This window comes from Convolutriloba macropyga, chromosome 3 (genome assembly GCF_964194025.1).
Source record: "Convolutriloba macropyga chromosome 3, txConMacr16.3, whole genome shotgun sequence".
In the NCBI taxonomy this organism is placed as follows: Eukaryota; Metazoa; Xenacoelomorpha; order Acoela; family Convolutidae; genus Convolutriloba; species Convolutriloba macropyga.
Genome location: NC_134470.1, coordinates 10,784,255 through 10,808,650, shown reverse-complemented (window position 1 = coordinate 10,808,650; position 24,396 = coordinate 10,784,255). Strand labels below are relative to the sequence as shown.

The window sequence follows — 24,396 nt, the reverse complement described above, 5'->3', positions numbered from 1 at the left end:
ACTTTCACTCAATGCTCTTCCGTTTTTCAATTTGAATGGTTTTTGAATTCTGGTTTATGTTGAAGAATGCAACAGTGGAATGGGCAAAGAGTCCGTGGAATTACTGCCATTCTGATAACAAAAATCACAGTTAATCAAGATTTTAAATTCATTTGTACAATTTTCAATCCCCAATAAAATCTAAAAAGCAGGTTAAGGAGAGCACCAATTTTGCAGGGCCCCAGGAGCCAGGCAAAGAAAAGATCCGCTTGCTTACAACCTATCACTGACAAATTTAAAGCACCTTTACAAACCATTTTGTGGCAAATAAAATGTATTTTCCTCCACTATAATAAATCTAAAAAATTCAAAAACACGACAAGGTTGCAAAAACTTATCAATTTTTACACAAAAAAAAATTTCCCGTACAAATTCTGGAGCTTTGCCGTTTGTGCCAACTCCTCCCCCCCCCCCCCCCCCCCCCCCCGTTTTAGAGGGCGCATATTAATTGTGCCCCCAAAAAATTACTTGCCACATTTTTACAAAATCATTTACCATGTAATGGTACGTGTTCTTTAAATTGGGGATGCATAATGTACTGGATGCACAAAAGGAAAAGATCCAAAATTCATCTATCATTGAAGTTCTCTGGATTTTCCGATCCTTACATTCCACCTTCAACCTAGCGGACCATCTTTAAAGTGAATTTCTTATCCTTCAACTGAAACAATTATGCTAGAGTGTATACATTTTCTTTCAACTGTGATTATTCGTCTTTTGCTCTATTCTACATACACTCTCATTGGCCGATTCTTACAACACAAGTACTTGGTGAAAAGGCAAAAAAGTAAGCAGACATCCTAAAATCGTAGTTGTCTCTTGTATCGTGTGATTGTGTCCTGTTAACTAAGATTCAGCAGAGTTTGTAAGAGAACATCAAATCTTGCAAACATTTGTAGATCTTAAAACATGTTGGTTTATATGGCACAGTACTACCGGACTGAACGTCAAGTCTTAGTCAGTAATGATTCAGTGAAAATGTAAGTCTTGGATCAGTACTGTATGTCGTCACTTTTTAGACTGGGTACATCTTATATCAAGTCTTTGGTCTTCGCAAGTCTTCAGTGAAGTCATGGCCGCTAATTGCATTGGCTTGCCTAAAAAACTGAAAAAAGTGAAAAAGTGAATTGCCTAAAAGGCTGCCTCCAAAGTGAAAAAAGAAGCACAAGACAATTCGAGCACTTCCACGAATTTCATGTGATAGCGAATGGAAAAAACCTGATTTCGCCTAAAGATACCAGTCTGCTCATTGAAAAAAGTTTAGTTTCTGGGTGAATTTACGGGACATTTTAAGTTGGCGTATAATAATCGTGAAATAGTTTGTCAGACTTCTCGTAAAAAAAATTGGGCAAGACTTGACTTAGACTTGACAAGTCTTGAGCAAGTCTTGACATGTCTTGACAAGTCTCAAGTGTTGAGATACGACCCAATCAGTACTGAGTTGTCAATTCAAGATGTGTATTTCACTGCAGAAGTACTGATCAGGAGTTGAAATGCGTTTCGGGCTGAAGTAAGGGTTACGTTACTCTGCTTGAAGTCACTGGAAAAATTCTGACCTTTATCGAGAACAACGAAGCGGTTCAAGAAATTAAGTCAGAATTTTGGAGTGACTTCTGCAGAGTCACGCAACCATGCTTAAAACACAAAACGCGCACGTTTTAAAATGACGAAAGTCAACGGAATCAAATTCTGGCCAAGTATCAACTTCTGGCATTTTAACTTCTGGCACTGCATACTTTCGGTATTGCGGCTGAGCTTAACAACTCAGAAATCAAATTGAATAGCGCTTCAAGGCCATTTCAAGCCTTAAAGCGAGAATAGTGTGACAAGCGAAATTTAATGTTACATTCTATCGAAGCCAAACGGATTTGTTCACTTTGTTCAACATTTATATTTAGCAACTATTATTAGTACACAATCGTCATCAATGAAGTCAAACTATAACTCAAACTCGAACTACCTCAACCACCAGCAAAACAATACTACGACTTAACAGTATTGCATCAGATTCTTTGCGATTGGATTGCGAATCAACCTGTTATTGATACAGAATATTCGACAAAACTTCTACATGGTTAACAAATTTCCCATGACATCAAATTTACACTGAAAAAGTGACGTTATGGAAAAATGTTCACATTCTGTCGACATCATTATCTACAACCAATCCACAGTTGAATTTGACATGTAAATCCACGTGACCAGCAGCATAAAAGGAGCTTGAAAAACTACCAAAAATCAGTTGAAACTCATAAATTTGGTTATATCAAACTGACATACAGTGCGTATTGAAGCACGCTTTCTTGAGCGGTAAATTACTTGTTACCGTGTCTTGTTTCTGTAGATCATATTAGTGATTGTACAGTTTCAACTTTACTTTGACTTGTGAAAAGAGAATTAACTTTGATATTCTCAAAACTTTCTTTCTGAGGAACGAAGTTCCTAAGTAAGAGAAACTTTGTGCAAAGCATAAAGTCAGTTTCTCTTACTGGCTTTAACGAAGCCGATTCTAGTTCAACATTGGTGTTATTGAAACCAATAGAGAGACTTGCTAACATTAAAGTTAGAAAATATTATTATTGTCAGATTTCCAATTGTTAAGACCTACTGTTTTACAACCGCTTACTGCAGCAGGTTGAAACTTTGCATAGTTATAGCCAAGCTATAGGGCTACAATTTGTAGGAACGGGAATTCCTAAATTGGGTTTATAACTTGAGTTATTAACAAAAACTCAACAAAAATTTATTGTTTCAATTTGAATTATTTTGTTATTTTGAGAGAAACAATATTGTTAAACAGCAAAGCTGAGCGATTAGTTATCAGGAGTAATTGAGCAACAAGTAATGCAACGGTAATCTACAGTATAGCGGATAATACAGTTCACAAAAGTTAACTGCAAAAACACAATATCCGGACAGATTTGAAACCGCTGAAACGAACTGGGCGGTGTAAAGTTTTCCTTGACTTTGATAGGAGAGCAGCCGTTACATTTGGTCCGCCGACCCGGACAGTGGAAGGCAAACTGCTGTCCAACCTGATGAAGAGATTGCCGAAGGCAACCCCAAAAGAGAATCAAACAAATCAACAGCAACAGGCTATTGAGGCGAACAGAAGAGTGCAATACACAAAACACGTTGAAGAATTGACCTCTTTTAAACGGAACAAGCAACGCAAACAGCAACCAGGCAATTCGAGCACAACCAGTAGAGAGGAGCTTCAATCAACAGCTCACAGGTACGACAAGAGATTCCGAGACTTAGTGGAAGAAGTCAACACTAAAAGAAGTCTTGGCTACAAAATAATTGAAGATTCAGATCGACCCAACAAATTAAAGGTCCTCTACCAACAAACTGTCCACCTCCTAGAGGAAGAAATACCAAAGCAACTGCAGCGTCGAAACAAGCTTGTGCCCTATCAAGCTAATTTCGTTGAAGAGCATCTGAAAGAAGCAAGGAAGTGCAAAGCAAGTTTGGACTATCATTGGCTTGCATATATAAGCAAAGGCACGCAACCAGAAATGAATGCAGAGCAAAACAACGCAACCCAAGCAGTGAACGACAGCGAGAGCAACAACAACTACCCAACGGACAACTCAGTTGCTCAAACAGTGCAAAATGGAGCAACAGCAAGTGGCCAAGAGACGGAGAATGTTTCCGAAACATCGTCAGCAAAGCAAAGGCGAGAGGAAAGGATGAAGAAATTCGATATCGAATTCGAAACCAAGACGCGACTGGAACAATCACGGTTTGAGCGAAGGAGGTTAGAGCTGGAAATGCAAATGAAGGAACTGGAAACCAAGCATCAACTACTGGAGGAAGAGCGCGAGCTAGAGCGCAAAGTGAAGAGAACAGCATTAGAGAACGATGATGCTCGTTCGCAATCAACTGGTGCTCGAGACAAATCGCCTTTCAACTGGACCCCCAAGGAAAGAGATGTCTCTGACTGGGCCAGCAGAATCGACAACCTTCTAACACCAGATCGATCAACAGCTCGCTTCGAAGTAACCCCTGAAGTGAACAGGCAAAGTCATTTCTCACGATATCGCAGTTCACGAGACCGATCCTCAAGTGTTGAAGACCGAGACGTATCCCCCAGAGCTGGTCTATTACGATACAACACTGGCTATTCAGGTAGTAGTAGCCTACCAAAGCTGAAGTTGAACAACTTCGACGGGAACCCTCTCGAATGGCCGGAGTGGTCTAGTATGCTCATTGCTACAGTGGATCAACGACCAATACCAGACTCAGAGAAGATGAGCCATCTGAAGACTCTACTGACAGGCAAGGCAAGGTCAGCAATCTCTGGAATGGGCTATTCTGGACAGTTCTATGGTGCTGCATGGAGCATTCTGGAGAGGAAATTTGGAAGGCCTCATGTGATCATTGATGCACAACTGGAGAGTCTGCGCAAAGCAAGTCAGGTGAAACCACACGACTCAACAGGTCTGATCAGTTTCTCAGTTATTGTTTCGAACTTTGTGAATGTGCTCAAAGAGTACAAGCAGATTGGTGATCTGCAATCAAGCTCGACACTCTACATGGCAGTAGATAAACTACCCCAAGTTCTCAAAGAGAAGTGGTGGTTCTATGTTGATGATAAAGATGAAGAATGGCCTGATCTGATTATGTTTGACAAATGGCTATCAAGGATAGCATTCGTGCACGAAGGGTTTTCAGCTTTCAAGGGAGAGCGAAGAGAAGAAGACCGAAGAAGCACAAATAGAGACAAACGGTTCTCGAAAACGTCGAACTTCAGTGCAAGTTCCAACGTGAAAGAAACGAAGCAAACGCAAAGTGATCACTGTCCGCTAGCTGATGGCACTCATAAAATATGGAACTGTCCACTATTCAGGAACATGAGTGTAAATGATCGGTACGCAGCAGTGAGAAAGCAACGCTTATGTTACGGATGTCTAGGCAAAGGGCATGCAATCAAAGATTGTAAAGTCAATACGTGCGGCATCAATGGATGCATCAAGAAGCACAACCGATTGCTACACTCAGAAAACCAAATGGACGAGGGCAATCACGCAGTCAACGTAAGCGCAGCAACAATAAACCAGAGTAACGAAGTTACTAGTTTTCTTCAGATAGTTCCTGTCTCAATACAGAGCGGTGGCAACAGACTGAACACATATGCTTTCCTCGATAGTGGATCAACGGTTTCATTCATCGATCAAAGTGTGCAAGAGAAGTTGCGAGCCCAGGGCACCGATGTGATGCTCAACATAGCTGGCATACATGGAACAAAGGACCTGAAGACAGAAAAGGTTCCTCTCAAAATAAAGGGACTACATTCAAAGGTGCATTCAATCGAAGCGTTTGCACACCCGTCAATCTCCTTGGGAAACACAAACTACAACTACAACAAACTGAAGCAAAGCTTCAACCACTTGAGTGTTTTACCCAACAAAAGCTTCAACTTGATGGAAGTTGGCATCATCCTTGGTCAAGATGCTTATGAGCTACAACGCCCATTGGACTATAAGATAGGAACACGAAGTGAACCTTTCGCCGTTCTAACAGAGCTAGGATGGGTAGTCAGTGGACCCATGACGGGCAAAAGAAGACAAAATGTTTGTCATTTCGCATTCACAGAAGATGTGAAAATGGCGGAGAATATTCAAACCTGGTGGGACATAGAAACTTATGCTTCCAAAATCAACGTCGTCAGTCAGTCAAAGAAGGAACTGCAGGCACAGAAGATGCTAGAGAGTACGACAAAGTTCACAGGCGAGCGGTACGAAGTGGGAATGCTGTGGAGTGAACCAGAGCCAAACCTACCGAACAATTACAGCTCAGCCTTGGGTCAGCTTTACTCACTGGAGCGAAGATTCCAAAGGGACCCAAACCTGAAGAATTTGTATCAACAGTCAATAGATACAGATGTAGAAAAAGGATTCGTAAAGATATTGGACGAGTCCGAAGTGAAAGGCACCTTCGGGAAAGAATGGTATTTGCCACACCATCCAGTGCTAAACCCGAACAAGCCTGGCAAAGTAAGACGTGTTTGCAATGCCGCATCCAAGCACAAAGAAGTATGCCTGAATGATAAGCTACTAGCAGGACCTGATCTGCTACATGGGTTGATTGGAACAATATTCAGATTCCGTGAAGGACCAATAGCCCTAACCGCCGACATCGAATCGATGTTTCTACAAGTGCAAGTTCCCGAACAGGATAGAAGTTGCTTGAGGTTTTTATGGCGTCCAAGAACTAACGAACCTGTTCAGATATACGAATATCAGCGTCACGTATTTGGAGCTAAGAGTTCTCCAACTTGCGCGAGCTATGCTCTCAAGCGAGTGGGACTGGACAACGAAAAAGAGTATCCAATAGCAACCAAGGCAATACAAAACAACTTCTACATGGATGATTTCATCAAATCAGTAGAAACCCCGGAAGAAGCAATTGAAGTCTTCAATCAACTACAACCTCTTCTCTCACAACATGGATTTCAACTGAAGAAGTGGATAAGCAACAATGATGCAGTTACCGAAGCAATCCCAGAAGACTTGAAGTCAATCAGCAACACAAAGCAAGTCGAAGTTGAACCCAGTACGGAGGGATCTTCAGTGCTAGGACTACAATGGACCGTTACTTATGACAGTCTTCAAGTATCCAGAGGTACAAACAAGGAAGTTGAAGCACCTATAACCCAGAGGAAGATTCTGTCACTGGTATCTTCAGTATTCGACCCGATCGGATTGTTTGCTCCGTTCAGTGTTCATATGAGACGACTTCTGAAAGGCATCTGGACTAAGAATGGACAACATTGGGACAACGAAGTGGAGCCTAGTGAAGAAGAAGAATTCCTGAGATGGAAAGAACAACTTCCAATAGTGGCTGAAACCAGCATCGATAGAAGATACTTCAACAGAGAGAGGGATAAAACCGAACTTCATGTGTTTGCTGACGCATCTGAAGACACGATGTGTGCAGTGGCCTATCTACGTTCACAACCAAAAGAATACTCAGCTGACTTAGCATTTGTCATTGGAAAATGCAGAGTGGCACCGATGAGGCATCTTTCAATACCACGATTGGAATTGCAAGCGGCAGTCATGGCAGTGAGGTTGAAAGAACAGGTAGTCAAGGAACATGAAATGAAGATAAATAGTTGCAGTTTTTGGTCAGACTCAACTACCGTATTGCAGTGGATACATAGTTCCCATCGTAAAAAACAAGTGTTTGTGGCCAATCGAGTGGCTGAGATACTAGATACAACTGATGTTTCGCAGTGGAAACATGTGAGCGGTATCAACAACCCAGCTGACATTGGCACGAGAGCAATCAACATTGAGGAACTCAAGAGAAGTGAGTGGCTCACTGGGCCGGCCTGGTTGATGCGACCAGAAAGTGAATGGCCAGAGCAAGTGAACCTAATCTTTGCATCAGATGAAGAGAATATACCCTCATCAGTATTCATGATACATGCTGAAGAGAAGAAAGCTGTTATCCAGTGGGAACGATTCAGTAACTTCAACAGACTAGTAAATACAGTGGCATACGTACGGCGAGCATTGAACAAACACAAACCAGCAACACTCATAGTTAGCATCGAAGAAAGAGAAAAAGCAAAAGCAACGATCTTCAAACTACTACAACAAGAACAGTTTGGTGAAGAGATGAAATCTCTGAAAACTGAAAAGGAAATTCCAAAAGGCAGCAAACTCCTACAATTCTCACCTTTCCTAGATGAGGACGGACTTATTCGAGCCAAAGGCAGAATAGGCAAAAGTCAGTTGGACTTCAATGCAAAGCATCCAATTCTGCTACATTGGAAACATCATGCGGTTGAATTATTCTTGCGAAACGAGCACAAGGACAATCAACACGAGGGCACTGAGCATGTAAGAAACATTGTTCAGCAGAAGATGTGGATCCTAGGCATACGGAACGCCTTAAGATCAATCAAGAACAAGTGCATTACCTGCAGAAAAGGCAGAGCACAAACGATAGCACCAGTAATGGCAGGTCTACCCGAAGAACGGTTAGATGCTCCTACAGCTTTTACAAATGTTGGAGTTGACTACTTTGGCCTTTTCATTGTGAAGATTGGGCGAAGAAATGAAAAGCGATGGTGTTGTCTATTTACTTGTCTAACTATGAGAGCGGTGCATATAGAAGTGGTACCTAAGTTGGACACTGATAGTTGTCTCAATGCAATAATGAGATTTATTGCTCGAAGAGGCAAACCGAATACGATCATCAGCGACAACGGGACAAACTTTGTTGGAGCTGAAAGAGAGTTTGCAGAATACGTTGCGGCATGGAACAAAGAAGGGATCGAAGAACATCTAATTCAACGAGGGATCAGATGGAAGTTCAACCCACCCGCAGCACCTCACTTTGGAGGAGTATGGGAGCGGTTGGTGAGAAGTTGCAAGAAAGCAATGTATGCGGTGTTGGGGAACAGATCAGTCACCGAGGACGTTCTTTCAACAACGATGTGTATTGTTGAACAGACTTTGAACTCAAGACCTTTGACTCCAGTCAGTTCAGATGTTAGTGACTTGGAGGCATTGACCCCCAATCACTTCTTGCTTGGCAACAAGAACGTTTGCTTACCCTACCTACCATGCGCGGAAGAATTTGTTGATCATCGAAAGCTCTTTCGACAAACTCAAGCATATGCAAATCTCATATGGGACAGATTTCGTAAAGAATATCTGCCAACTCTGAATAATCGACAAAAATGGCGATCTACAGCGAACGAAACCCTTAAAGAAGGCGATCTCGTTTGGTTGATCGAAGACAGCGATAAGCGTGGATATTACAATTTAGGTCGAGTTACGCAGACCATCGATGGATCTGACGGTGTGATTCGATCAGCGATAGTTCGAACGAACGACGGAGTGTACAAGAGACCAGTAGTGAAGCTCGCCCCAGTACTACCTGGAAAAGATGTTTTCGCGATGGAAAACAGGGCCGGCGATATTGCGGCTGAGCTTAACAACTCAGAAATCAAATTGAATAGCGCTTCAAGGCCATTTCAAGCCTTAAAGCTAGAATAGTGTGACAAGCGAAATTTAATGTTACATTCTATCGAAGCCAAACGGATTTGTTCACTTTGTTCAACATTTATATTTAGCAACTATTATTAGTACACAATCGTCATCAATGAAGTCAAACTATAACTCAAACTCGAACTACCTCAACCACCAGCAAAACAATACTACGACTTAACAGTATTGCATCAGATTCTTTGCGATTGGATTGCGAATCAACCTGTTATTGATACAGAATATTCGACAAAACTTCTACATGGTTAACAAATTTCCCATGACATCAAATTTACACTGAAAAAGTGACGTTATGGAAAAATGTTCACATTCTGTCGACATCATTATCTACAACCAATCCACAGTTGAATTTGACATGTAAATCCACGTGACCAGCAGCATAAAAGGAGCTTGAAAAACTACCAAAAATCAGTTGAAACTCATAAATTTGGTTATATCAAACTGACATACAGTGCGTATTGAAGCACGCTTTCTTGAGCGGTAAATTACTTGTTACCGTGTCTTGTTTCTGTAGATCATATTAGTGATTGTACAGTTTCAACTTTACTTTGACTTGTGAAAAGAGAATTAACTTTGATATTCTCAAAACTTTCTTTCTGAGGAACGAAGTTCCTAAGTAAGAGAAACTTTGTGCAAAGCATAAAGTCAGTTTCTCTTACTGGCTTTAACGAAGCCGATTCTAGTTCAACATTGGTGTTATTGAAACCAATAGAGAGACTTGCTAACATTAAAGTTAGAAAATATTATTATTGTCAGATTTCCAATTGTTAAGACCTACTGTTTTACAACCGCTTACTGCAGCAGGTTGAAACTTTGCATAGTTATAGCCAAGCTATAGGGCTACAATTTGTAGGAACGGGAATTCCTAAATTGGGTTTATAACTTGAGTTATTAACAAAAACTCAACAAAAATTTATTGTTTCAATTTGAATTATTTTGTTATTTTGAGAGAAACAATATTGTTAAACAGCAAAGCTGAGCGATTAGTTATCAGGAGTAATTGAGCAACAAGTAATGCAACGGTAATCTACAGTATAGCGGATAATACAGTTCACAAAAGTTAACTGCAAAAACACAATATCCGGACAGATTTGAAACCGCTGAAACGAACTGGGTGGTGTAAAGTTTTCCTTGACTTTGATAGGAGAGCAGCCGTTACATTCGGCGTTTTAAAAAGTGCACGTGAGTGTTTTAAAAAACCTGAAATTTAAATTTTTAGTACAATTGAACAAGTATCTTACAAATTGACTGTTGTGAAATATTTGGGGTTTATCACATCATTTTTCAGTTCGCATTAAATTGTTACTTGTTGTTTGTTGATTTGACGAACACAAATTTTAGCTGATCCCCTTTGGGTGACACGACTAACAAGCCGCGTTGCTTTATTCGGTACACTTTCAATTGCTCCAAAAAACATCAACCCGCGCTGAGAGTGAATAAAACAAAAGATATAAAAGGACTAAAGCGATATCCATTTTGATGTTCATAACATATTGAATTTACTGATTGGAATTTTTCTTTGAATTTTCTGCAAATTCATCTCCAAGCAACAGACATTAAAGTCTAAGAAGAGAGACATTAGTCTTTGTAGTTTTTATAAATTGACCTTGGTGGTCGAAAAATGAGCATTATAAGCATCATGTAAAAATACGATGTGGTTGTTCACTTTTGCGAACAATTGAATTTGAACAGGACCACGGTTGATTGATGAATTAGATAAATTTGTTCACAAGTTTGTTTACTTCTTTCCTTAAAAAGTAAATTTTGCCTTGCAGCAAAAAGCGACCGAAAAGTGAGTGTTTATACAAAATCAAACAATACGCTTATGGCTTTGACCTTGAAATGGCGCTTATTTCCATCTATCACTTTGTCTTAGCTTCTAAATTTTGCTATAAATGATTTCGCCTAATTTCACCACCATTCATTTTCACAAGTATTCAAAAAGGCGTGGGTAAGCGATATACCCTAGTTGTTAGTATTTAACTTGAATTAGCAGATTCAATATTTGCAAGGGCGATCGCAAAGTAAGCCGATAGGCAAGCAAGCCGACAGAAAAGCAAGCCGAAAGTTATGTAATAGTTATGTAATCTATCTGAAATAATACATTGTCAGCCGTTACAATCAATACTGCGCGTAGTATTATAGTGCATAATGTGTTCTAATGCACCAAATAAACAAAAATGCGTCAATTTTTAGACATCTAGTGGGTACGGGCCTCAGCAGACCGCTGTCCATGGCCATGCCTCTCATCCGCTGTGGGATGTAAACCGGAAATAGCGGGTCGGTTATCGCGGCGAAGCGCGCCCACCGGCCCGCCAGGGACAACTTAAAATACGGGTATCCAAAAATTTTTCGGCTTACTTGACCTCGTTTTCAAAATTCGGCTTGCTTGACCGCCACCATTTGCAATTTTCTTTAAAGGATGGTATAAACCTTGCCATATATGAATCAGGCCGGAAAATAAGTGAAAGTTCTAATGTTCTAAGACGTGTATGAACGAGTTAAACTGCTTATATTTGAAAATCAAAGGTTTCGAAAGTCTAACAGATTAAGAGAAATGCTATCTATTTTCTACCCCCTACCCCCTCCCAATCATGTGCACATAACTTATACACCCCCCCCCATGCTCAAGTGCAGTTTTATACTTATACTAGCATGCCATCTGACATAAATTGCAAGAGGTCTAAAAAGTCTAAAAAACACCGGTGGAACGGGCAGAATAAATCAAGGTTTGCAGGATTCTGGCAAGACTGAATTTTTTATCCGTAAAAAGTGGTTCATGTTCATAGAGGCGGACATCGAAAAAAATGATTAAATTTTTAGTAAATTTGAAAAACGTTGGTCGATTGAGTTCTCAATTGCAACACTACTTGAATCTTCTTGCTTCCTGTTTCCAGACACTTCTACTCACTCAAGTTTATTTGAACGCATTGGACGACTATGATAATATCATCAAAACTTGTGTTGCTTCTTTTGTTTCAGTTAAAAACACTTTGTTTGATCAGAAGAATTAAAAAAAACAGCAAAATGGTGAAGGCAAAGTAAGCTGAAATAAAAATAAGTCGACGAAAAATAATCCGAATATTATCTAGAAGTTATGTTTTATTTCAGTTTAAAAAATACATGGTTAACCGTTACAATCAAGACTGCCCATAGTATTTGCAATTGAGAACGTATTCCAGTGCTCTAGAGAACCAAAAACAAATTCAAAGAAGCTCATTTTCAAGCGATCTAGTGATTTTAAGCCAGAGTGGGCGGTTTTGCATGGTCTTGCCTCTCGTTTCCTGTGTAATGTAACTCTCAACGCGAACGAAGTCGCCCACCGTCCGGATACGGACAAATTATAAAACGGCTCGCCCGATATTTTTTGGCTTACTTGATTTCTTTTTTCAAAATTCGGCTTGCTTGCCTATCGGCTTGTTAGACTGCCACCCAAAAAATGCCAATTGTGAATAAGATAACATTGATACAGCTGAACAAGAAAAAATCGGTAAAAAACATAAAGTTGGCTGATGTTGTGAATTTTTTGAGAAACAAGAAGGCCCAATTTGGGAGCAAGGCTCGTAATTAACATATGCTCGTTCGCACCTAGATTTGAGCAAAGGAAACACCCAGGTTGAGGTGCCATCCGGAAGTTACCTCTGATCAGATCAAATCCAACGCACACGGTGTGTTCCCAGACCAAAATTACAGGGTCTGGGATTTGGTTCCAGCGCACAATAGTATGATCAGAGGTCACTTCGGTCTGGGGATGGTACGATCAGAGGTCACTTCGGTCTGGGGATGGTATGATCAGAGGTCACTTCGGTCTGGGGATGGTATGATCAGAGGTGACTTTGATCTGGGGATGATATGATAAGAAGTCACTTCAGGATGGGAATGGTCTGATCAGAGGTGGATTCAAGCGCACATTAGTCTGATCAGAGACCATTTCGAGCGGATTTTTTTTTGATTTTTTCTTTTTTTACAAAGAGATGTTGGCTCTGTCAAGAGGCAACAAAGAGCAGCATTCTGATCACAGACAGATCTAGAGTCTGATGTCTTTGATCAGAACCAAAGGAGTTCAACTGATTGAACATGTCAGTCCCCTTACAAGGAAATTTTGTTTAACTCTAGTATGCGATGTTTTATATGGAAAGCTGTCTAAATTTATTCATTGAATTGGAAATTTTCACTAAGTATACTAAATAATTTTTTACTCAGCAGTTGTTTAATCTTTTGTTTAGCAATAATACTTTAAGAATAGTCTTTTCTTTAGATGAATATAACAATGCAAACATCATTTCGTATGAAATGAATAAATTATAACAAAATTCGTGCGGTGAGGTGATTTTGAGCGCACGATAGTCTGATAAGAAGAACTTTTGAGCACACAATCGTCTGGACAATGGTCTGGGTTTGAACTGGGCCATGGTAGCACAATCGTCTGGACAATGGTCTGATTATGGTCTGATCAGAGGTCCTTTCCGTCTGGGAAGGTCTGATCAGAGACAGTTTCGAGCGCACTTAGAGCGCACACGGTGTTTCGAGCGCACTTTTGTCTGATCAGAGGATACTTTGGTCTGGGAGGGTCTGATCAGAGGTGACTTTCGTCTGGCACGGTCTGATCAGGGGGTCAATTCCGGATGGCACCTCAACCTGGGAAAAGCCTAATTGTTGCGATAAACTTGTTTAAAAAACCCATTTATGGAACGCTATATAGCAAAACAATCTGTTCTGCTATTAGTACTTTTGAACGAGGTCGGAGAAGGGATTCCAAGAAACAAGTTATGAACTTTAGGCAATATTCCTAGCTTTGCAAAAATTCTTTTGTTCCAGCTGCAACTTTCCTTTCGTTCCATTAAAAATGGAAATTGGTAGATGCTACAATTCGAAAAAAAGCGAGACAATATCGGGAACAAGAAAACAGAGTTTGTGTTCATCCTCTAAAAGGTTTCAAAGCTTTTTACAACCAGGCTTCCATGTCATAGATTTTATAAGGACCATAGTTCAGACCAAGACTTGCGAAAAGAACCAATTAATCTAATAAGGGAGTCAATATTGAACAAAATTACACAGTTGAGGCACCTAGTTAAAGTCAATCTAAAGTCTTTTGATGGGTCGAGCAATTTCTTTCATGAGTCTACTGAAGTAGCAAAGGAGCAGTCTAAACAGCATTGCCCGACAGCAGTCCAAATGAAAACACAGTTGAAAAAGTTCTACTTCTCACAAAGTTTCTTTAGAGAATTTGCAAATCTTAAGCTAAAACAGCCATCACAGCTGAACTATATTTCCACATTACTTGATTGAATGAAACCAGATAGTTTAATCGTGATGGCCGTCATCCGATTAGCAATGATGAAAATGTGGCGTTATTCTGTTTTTCCCTTCCTAAATTATGAACTATCATTTTCTATTTTAAAAAATGCTGATTTTTGGATGATCTTTCAGTATCGCAGAAAATGAAGGAGCAAACATGCTTACCGCATTTTAAACAATAGTGAGCAACAAAAATGCAAGTAAACTTTTTGATGCAAAAATGCAGACTCTTGAAAAGATTTTAGCTCGACCAATGATTTGACAATGGATTTGACTTGATCAAAAAGGCACATGAAAAGACTTTTTTAAATTATGATTTGATTTTTCCTCATTGAATGTTTTGTTCCTCAAATATTTTGGTTGAGGAAAAACCTTAGCCCAAGTTTGGCCGAGCAAAATGGGTTGAGCAAAAATTCCAGGGTAAAAAACCCATCGTCAAGAAAAATCGCGTTAATTTTTGGGCCTAGCAATTGCCCAGCGTGACAAAATTTGGGTCCAGCAAACGTCCAGATGCTAATGAAGACTAGCAAATTCCTCTTTATGTCTTTTTCGAACTCTGCATGGTCGAGGTTGGTGTGTAGACTGGGAGACTCTGCTAATTTAAGTCTATAGTCTGCTGCTTTTTTATAGTTTTTTTAATCTTCTAAAAAAAAGCTCAAATGATGATACAGCCAATCTAAAGCAGAACAGCAAAAAGCCTAATAACTGCTTTGTTTCCCTAGTTGCTAAACTGGCAAAGTCATTTCAACCAACAAACCACCTCAAAAGGAGGGCTAACCAAATAAATTATCATGCTTTTCACTAAAATTGAGGCAAAAAATGTCATTTCGGCAATAGCAAACGCAAAAAAAACAGCACAGATTGCTATAACTTAAATTATATTTTGTCTTCATTAAATCCGTATAAAAAATTCTTTCGCCAGTTCTATATAGAATTGGCGGAATAAACAATTGTCTAAATTTGAGACCTATATCACTGCCGCCAATTATTGGAAGACTTTTTCCCTTGGAATCCGACAGAGAAAACTTTATTGAAAAAACAAGCTTTTAAAAAACTCAATCTGGATTTTCATTGAATTATAACACTACATGCGCAATGGTTATTCTGTTAGAAGACATTAGACATTTAAAAAGATATGAAACAAGGCTCATGCGACATCAAAATAAAATTCAAAGACCTAAAGAAAAAAATTTGATACTGTTGACTATAAAATTAATTTTAAGAAATTTGGAGATTATGATTTGAGGGGGAAGTATTAAAATTAATCGAGTCTTGATTTCAAAGCAGAAGTCAATTGATGAAAATCAACCAAAACTTTTTCAAACCTATAAAGATAAGTTTCGGCGTAGCTCAATGTTCCACCCATGGTCGGCTGCTAATGCTCTTGTACGTATATAAGATCTCGCTTGACCTTATAACATATGAATATCTCCATACTGATAGTAAAGCTATAAAAAAACGGGTAAAAAACAACCACTAAGAGCAACTACCAACAGACTTCAAGAGTTTTTTCTATTTCTCGTTATATCAACACATAAGCTAATATGCAAAAAATCCCAACTATGGCCATAGATAGAAAACCATTGCACACAAAACGGCTTCTCAGAGATTTCTGTAACAAGGGAGAAAATAAAATTTTGCTTAACCTAGATGTCATAGTGATCATCAGCTAAATTACAAGAAGCGGAGTTTAATTTTACAAACCAGTTTGCTGCTGTGCTCGCTACAAAATAATAAACAGTTGGCTGCGATGCTGTTCCACTTCAAGAAATCTCGAGTTTGATGTCTAAACTAAAAGACTCTGCTAATTCAAGAGTTTTAGCTTGCTGCTGTTCTATAGCTACTTTTTTAAAATTTTGTAAACAAAAACTCAAATGATGATACAGCCCTAAGCACAACAGCGCATTCCTAATAAGTTTATTGCCTCCCTAGTTGCCAAACTGGCAAAATCATTTCAATCAACAAACTCACCTCACAGGGAGGGTTAATCAAAAAATTTTAATGTATTTTATATTAAAATTGAGGAAAACAATGTCATTGCGGCAATGCAAATGCAAAAAACAACGCTGCATAGGATGCTGTAAATTAAATTATATTTTGTCTTTAATAAAATAGTATCAAAAATTCTTACACCCCAGTTCCGAGATATTGAACAGAAATTTCGAAGACTCAATTTTTTCGAAGTTCTTGAGAACTGCGTAAAAACTTATATACAAAACTGTTGACATAAACAATCCTCTAAATTTGAGACCTATATCACTGCTGCCAATTATTGGAAGAATTTTTATTTCGTTGATTTCTGAAAGAGAAAATTTTTATTGAAAACACAAGATAGTGAAAATGCTCAATGTGGATTCCAATCGATTAATAACACTACATGCGCAATTGTTATTCTGTTAGAAGACATCAGACATATAAAAAGAACCAAAAAAAGTTTATTCGACATCAAAATAAAATTCAAAGACCTGAGGAAAAACATTTGACGCTATTTATGTAACGTCTTTTTACAGAAATGTGAAGATTATGATTTGAGGGGAAAGTATTAAACTTAATTGAGTCTTGTTTTCAAGGCAGAAGTCAATTGACGGACATCAACCAAAAAACTTTTCAAACCATTTAAGATAAGTTTCGGCGTACCTCAATGTTCCATTCAAGGTCGACTGCTATTGCTCTGGTATGTAAATGAGGTTTAGTATGACCTTGAAGAAATATTTAAATATCTCTCTGCCGATGATACAGCTATGAAAACATGGCTACAAAAACAACAAGCCAGAGAAACTACCAACCGGCTTCAAGTGATTTAACAAATGTGTTATATTAACATAAGCTAACATTGATTGCAAAAAAATACCCAACTACGGCCAAAGATGAAAACCAATGGCCCATGAAACGGCTTCTAAAAGATCACTGTATCAAAGGAGGTAATAAAAATGCTCTTAACCCAGATGTCATATTGACCATTAGCTAAATTACAAGGAGCAGAGTTTAATTTTACAAACCAGTTTGATGCCAGGCTTGCTACAAAATATAAACCAGTTGGCTGCATTGATCTCCCACTTCAAAAAATCTTGAGGTCGATATGTAGACTAGAAGACTCTGCCACTTCAAGAGTTTTAGCTTGCTGCTGTTCTAAAGCTCCTTTTTTTACTCTTGTAAGCAAAAGCTCAAATGATTATACAGCCAAAAGCAAAACAGCGAAATCCTAATAACTTCTTTGCGTCCCCAGTTGCTAAACTGGCAAAGTCATTTCAATCAACAAAACCACCTCAAACGGAGGGCTAATCAAAAAGTTTTACTCGTTTTTATCAAAATTGAGGGAAACCAGGTCATTGCGGCAATGTAAATGCAAAAAAAAACTCTGCACAGATTGCTCCAACTTAAATTATATTTTGTCTACATTATATCCGTATCAAAAAAATTTTTCATCAGTTCTGACCGTGATATTGAACAAAATTTGCGAGGAGGCAATTTTTCGGATGTTTTTGAAAACTGCGTTTAAAGGCAAATACAAAATTGGCGACGTAAACAATTCTCTAAATATGAGACCTATATCACTGCCGCCAATTATTGGAACAATTTTTAATTCCTTGAATTCTGCCAGAGATAATTTTATCGAATAAACAAGATAGTAAAAAAGCTCAGTCTAGATTCCCATCGAATTATCAAACTACATGCGCAACTGTTACTCTGTTAGAAGACATTAGACATATAGAAAGATATAAAAATGTCCATGTTAAATCCAAAATAAAACTCAAAGACCTAAAGAAAAAAATTTTGACACTGTTGAATATAACAATTCTGTGCAGAAATGTGCAGATTATGATCTGAGGGGGAACTGTTAAACTTAATCAAGTTTTGCTTTCAAAGCTGCAGTCAATTGATGAAAATCAACCCAAAACTTTTTAAATCGATAAATTTAACTTTCAGTGTAACTCAATGTTCCATCATTGGTCGGCTTCTATTACTTTGGAATGTACATGAGATCTCGTGTGATCTTGAAGGAACTTATGAACATCTTATTTTCGATGATACAGCTCTAAAAACATGGGTGAAAACAACAAGCAAGAGCAACTACCAACCCGCTTTAAATATTTTTACAAATTGGTTTTATCAACATAAGCTAACATCATTGGTTTTATCAACACCATAGAAAAAAACATGGCACACAAGAAAGGGATCTTTGTAACAAGGGATAAAACAAAAATTTTTCAACCTAGATGTCATATTGATCATCAGCTAAATTACAAGGAGCAGAATTCAATTTTACAAAAAATGTATAAACCAGTTTGCTGCGATGCTCTCTCGCCTCAAAAAATCTCTAAAAATATTGCAGATTATGAAATTACCGAACAATGCCCAAGCTTACGGAGCTACAATTAAATTATTTTACAATCTGCTGATGACAAAAAATACAGATTGCTCAAGGTCATCTTCCTTAAGAGAAAATTTGATTCCAGTTCAAACTTACTCGATACGAAAGAAGTCTAAAACAGTTAGAAACTACACTTTTATGAATTGACAAAGTTACTGATGAAATTATTGAGAAAAGAGTGCAAAACTAAGCACCCACATGAGTGTATTTATGAAAATGAATATGAAAAAATAGCTGGAAAAAGATGGGTTCCTAGCTTTTTGTTTCCCCAAAGTCCTTGAAAACTCAATCACAATTACGCTAAGGAAACTAATCTTGAGCTGATTTTTAAGTTTGGCTGCACGTTCATATTAAAAGGTTAAAAACTGAACAGTAGACAAGCAAATCAATTTGCTCAGACGTTTCTGAAGAACTGTACCAATTGATCTCTACACATAAAAAACCCATCTACGATTAACCGAGCTTCATATTATCTGAAACTGCCGTTTTTTCGTTTGTAATTGCGTATTAATAACCCATATATATTGATTCCCGTCCCCTGAATAAGGCTGAGCTCAAAAATTATCTATCCTCCTCACATAGGCATCTGTCTGAGAACGATCCATAGTGGTCAATGATGTCCTTTCCAGACGCATTTAAAGTTCTATATTGTGAATAATCATTTAAATTTTGCAAGTAATATCTTGAATTATGTGGATCCGTAAAGAGTAAACAACTTTTTGTTTTTATTATGAAAACTGAGCCTGCTTAGGCACACCGGAACCATGACAATTTTCTAGACAAATTTTAAACTAATAGTTCATAATAAAATTTGACCTCAGGAGAATAATATTTAATTTTTTGAAACGGCTGATATAAGGAACTATTGGAATTTAATGAGGATCATATCCATATACGCAAAGTTCAGGTATATGTAATCATTTCGAATGATCGGAATATAATTATCGAAACAGAAAATATCTTACTTTTACTTTTTATTCTGAGAAAGGTAGAAATTTTTATCTATTCAAAATGTCTTTGGCAAGACTTTAATCTTCAATGGTTTTAAAATCCACTTGTAAAATTTGCGAATGATGAAATCGATTATACAATCCTTTAACGAATGTGTTCAGAGAGTTTCTTGCAAAGAGTTCGGGAACTTAGGTCGCTTGATGTTGCTTTTGACCTTTAACACGTGAGTTGCCAGCCTTCACAAAAAAACATCAGGCTACTGAAGTTCAAACAGAATCCGATCAAATAATTTTGAAAGCAAAATTTTTAAGTTTTTGGAACACAGTGGTATTTAGAAAAGAATATAATTTGAGAATAAACATTATAATCTGATAATCTGAGAACCGAAGCATTCGGATCTTTACCATTAGAGACCCCCCCCCAGTGCAAATGTGCAATTACACCCACAGATAAAAATCACGTGACATTACATAGTAAATCATTATGGAAACATTTGGCACGTGCTTCTTGGGGGTTCAAATAATATGCACTCCTTGAGCTGGAGGGGCACAAACGGAAGATATCCAAGCGTTCAATTTTATGGTGAAAAACATCAAAATGTATTTTTCGCTAGATGAACCATACGAATGAAAGTTACAACTTGGTTATTTTTAACGAATTAAACTGGAAAAGTAGGCGTGGGAACTTAAAACGAGTTGATGCAAGACTCAAGCACAAAGAGTTTTTTTCTAATACTGGTCAAATTTCAGTTTGCACCTGCTTACGCGTACCAATGGTCCAGGCTCAATCAGCACTGAATCATGGTATTCCCAGTGTGGTTTTTGCTATGTACAGTCTCAGCTAAAGTCTTTTTATTATGAAATTTGTAAGTTCATGTCAACAAAGTACGAAAGTAAAAAAAAAAAGAATCTGCAAGCATCATTAGCAGCCTTTAAAATACCGAACAAAACGACAGTACGAAAAGAAAAAAATGGAGGCCTTTTTGTAGATTTTGAATCGAAGCCCTGAATACGAAGAAATTCAACTCTTTCAAGAAGCTAGGGATATTTAAAGCTTTGGAACCAATGTTTTTCCGACTAATGTTATGACGTATTTCGAGAGTTTAGTACAACTGAAAATTTTAGGACTCCGAAACGGACCGTTGGACGGTTGAGCAAGAAAGAGATTCCAATTATTTCACTCTAGACGGAAGTGGGCTATCTTCACCAGGCAGACACAGTGCGGTGAACAACCGAAGAAAAGCAACTCTCACAAACAAACGAATGTCATCAATTGACGCTTTTGCTTCTTCACCCGAAACTAACATTTGAAATATACTAATAAGTAATTATTACCCAGGTCGAGGTGCCTCTAATCAGATTTTGCCAAACACCCGGGCCGAGGAATTTAACAAAAAAATAACGGGAAAAGAGTGTAAAATTCAACAATTATTTGAAGTTTGATCAATTTTTTGTTCAAAGTTTGGGACAATTTTAAAAATGTTTGGTAGTAATAACCTCTTAGATGTTAGCCATTATATTTTTTTACAAAATTTGTAAAAAAATTCAACAAAATGAGCTAATGTCAAACCCCTGAAATCGGCCTAGGCATTGAAATATTGGTAGAAGTATTAATTTGACTAACCAGTACCTGCAAAAATTGACTTCCTTTCCACAATTACAAGGATCTTGCAGTCGGCTTTTTAGAAAACTTTTACAAATTCTTCGTTTTGACGATAAGTCTTCTAGTTGAGTTTTGTCATGCTAGTAAAAACATATAGGGTTTCGAATCTAAACAAGGCAACACTTAACAAGTATTAAAAAATGCTCCGTTATTTGCTTAAATTTTGGTACATTTTTAGCGAATGTTGGTAGTAATCAACTTTTAAAGATTAGCCACCATAATTATTCACAAATTACGCTTAAAATGCAACAAAATGAGCAAGCATGCAATCCTGAACTCAGCCTAGGCATTGAAATATTTGTAGAAGTATAATACAACGCAGAAAAATTTTGCAAAACTTTTTGCAACCAAGCTGCGTTTGCGAAATTTTGGAACTTAACATCGTTGATCAATGGAAGCACGTCTCAACAAAGGATAATCCAGCTCACGCAACTAACTTTTTCTAAACATAATTTTCACATATTCAGTGGATATCGTAGAAAACTTTTTGCTTTGAACGAACTCAGAAAACTCGCAGGAGGCTTCACCCAGGGAAAAGAGTGTAATAAAGGGTGAGCAACAGAATGTAATTATATAATTATAGTGTTTTTTGAAAGTGTATTAAGAGTGGTCTAAAGAGTGTAAAGAGTGTGCACAAAAGTGTAACTTTCTTAAAATTACACTCTTACACTCTTTTACTTGCTAATTCAGAGTGGAATTGGCTTTACACCCTTATTCTCGCTTAATAACAGTGGAATACGGGTGGAAGCCTCGGCCCGGATATAAAGGCAGATATGACCTCTGATTAGACATTCGTGCAGCCATTGCTCAGACTATAGTGCGACCATAACCCTTTTCAGGCCCTGTAATTTGTGTCACACTTTACCCCCAGTTTGCAACCAGACTAGTCCGATCAAAGATATTTTCGGTCTCGGACCTCAACTTGGGTAACTATCTTTTAAACTTTGTTACAAATATACGCGAAATGCAGGAATATTACAACAATCAACTGTCTTTATCCCTGGTTGAGATGTCATCAGGAAAAAATAAACTTGTTATTAATAATTCTAATTTTCAACTGATGCATAATGTTAAAGACAATTTGATCAAAATTATATACAAAATCAAACCCTAGCCCTAGTCTAGTTTTTTTTCATTTAAATTGAAAAATCTGATGCGCAGAAAACTGTTCTAATGCATCAAAAATCTTCAATTTTGATAAGATCTCATGAAAAAAAATCACAAACAGACAAGGTAAGAAAAAAGCATACAATGAGTGGAAACTGCAATACGAGTTTGTTCCATGTGCTGCAAAGTATTCCCTAAGAAATTTAATACAGATTAATAAAATAATTAGCGCTCTAGAGTCCACTTCTCAGAAATAAAAGTTCACAATAGAAAATATTCAATCTAGTCAACCTAAGTTGAATCTTTCCCGGATCGATAAAATGCTATTTTTGACGCAAGAGTATGCTGAGAGTGCAACAATAATTTTGAAAAATGTGAACAGATTCTGCATAACATTTGAATGCAAGGAACAATGTGAAATGTTCATTTACAAAAAGATAGCAATTATCTTACTAAAAACTTCGTTTACCTCATGTCTAGAAGGGGTGGTATCACAAAAATTTACTCCATTCATCAATAATATTTGTTTTTTTTGCATTTTGTTAGTCTCAGTCGCAATCTCCGCGTCCTTATGAGTGTCAATCCAAATCAGAAATCATGGAATTGAAAAGCCATTGTCGATAACATAAACAAAAAATACTAAAATGTTGCTAGCACATTATAAAATAGTTAAGAACAGAGAAGAAATAGCAAAATTCAAAGTCATTTAGTTGAAAAAAAAATGTAAATTTAATCAAGTTCCTTTTTTCAAAGTTGTATAGAAAAAATTTCAATTGCTCTTTACTGTTTATTTTTTCTTTTTCGATTTTTATTCTAATATCTGTTAGGAATTGTACTATTTTTCATACAATAGCTAAACACAATAATATAAATGCCAAAAACTTTTATTAATGACCTGCTTTTCAAGATGGTCGTCAAAGAACAGTCCATGAGGGAAATCTCAATAAAGAAATTGCGCCAAAGAAATTTTCGTAAAAAAAATTTAAAGTATTTAAAGGGATAACCTAATTAAATTTGTTTTTTTAGTCGTTTATTAAAATTTTGAGTAGCATAAATGATTACCCTTTGTCGATACCCGAAGTTCATTTTGATATTTCTCAATAAAATCCTTTCTATAATGTGTTTTCCATAAAGCAACTATAAGCCTTAAAAAGAAAAAAAGGGTCAATTAAATTTAAAAGCATTTACGTTCAATTGTAAGCGAATTTCACAAAATTTTAATCCTTTTTCATCCTTTTGCCGCTCAAATTTACGATCTAATGTTACCAAATTGAGGCATTTTCTGCAATTAATCTGTGGGACAATTCTTTACAGAACGCACGTCTGTCAAACCAGTTTTGCCGTAGAAAATAGTTTTTCACTTTTCAACTTCCAGCTTAAAAGTGAAAAACACTGACTAAAATTTCCGTATAGGGCACCACCTTCGTGCGCCAGGTTTGTAAAAATGTTACACGCATAAAATATTATCATAGCAAAAAAGAAATCTGGTAATAAAAACGAGTAATTGTACTAAAAAGAATTTGTACCGGCAGACGCCCGTAATGAAGTAGCTTATTGTTAGTTGTAGTAGTTGTTTTTCTCAAAATACGTCGCAACATTGCCATTTTTAAGATCACGCAAGATCATATGAAATCTTGCACAATCAACATAACAATCTTTTAATTTAACATCTGAACTTTGTTTAGATTTTTCGAGACTATTATAAAACATTTCATTAAATTGTAGTTGCATATATGGTTTTAAAATGTTCAATTTTTCAGAAATAACAATTCGATATACTTATTAGATACACTCAATATGGCGCTGGTTGACCAATTATTAACATCAAACGCTCAATCAAACCATAAGCTTTATTCAGTTGACAACAGTTTACAAAAGAATTAATTATTTACTAGCTTACTGGGTTTTCTGCATCATAAGTGTAGTGTACGTGCAGTGTGC

General features: G+C 37.4%; 1 protein-coding gene across 7 annotated transcripts in view; it reads left to right on the top strand.

The window, feature by feature from the left end:
* LOC142335926 (uncharacterized) overlaps positions 1-21,126 on the top strand; it is a 55,336-nt gene extending 34,210 nt beyond the window's left edge. For all 7 annotated transcript variants that reach the window (XM_075384323.1, XM_075384327.1, XM_075384326.1 and 4 more), the window contains one exon: positions 20,811-21,126. In XM_075384323.1, coding sequence (XP_075240438.1) covers positions 20,811-20,996 — 186 coding nt within the window. In that variant the 3' untranslated portion in view covers positions 20,997-21,126. The remainder of the gene's footprint in view (positions 1-20,810) is intronic.
* Positions 21,127-24,396: the final 3,270 nt, after the last annotated feature.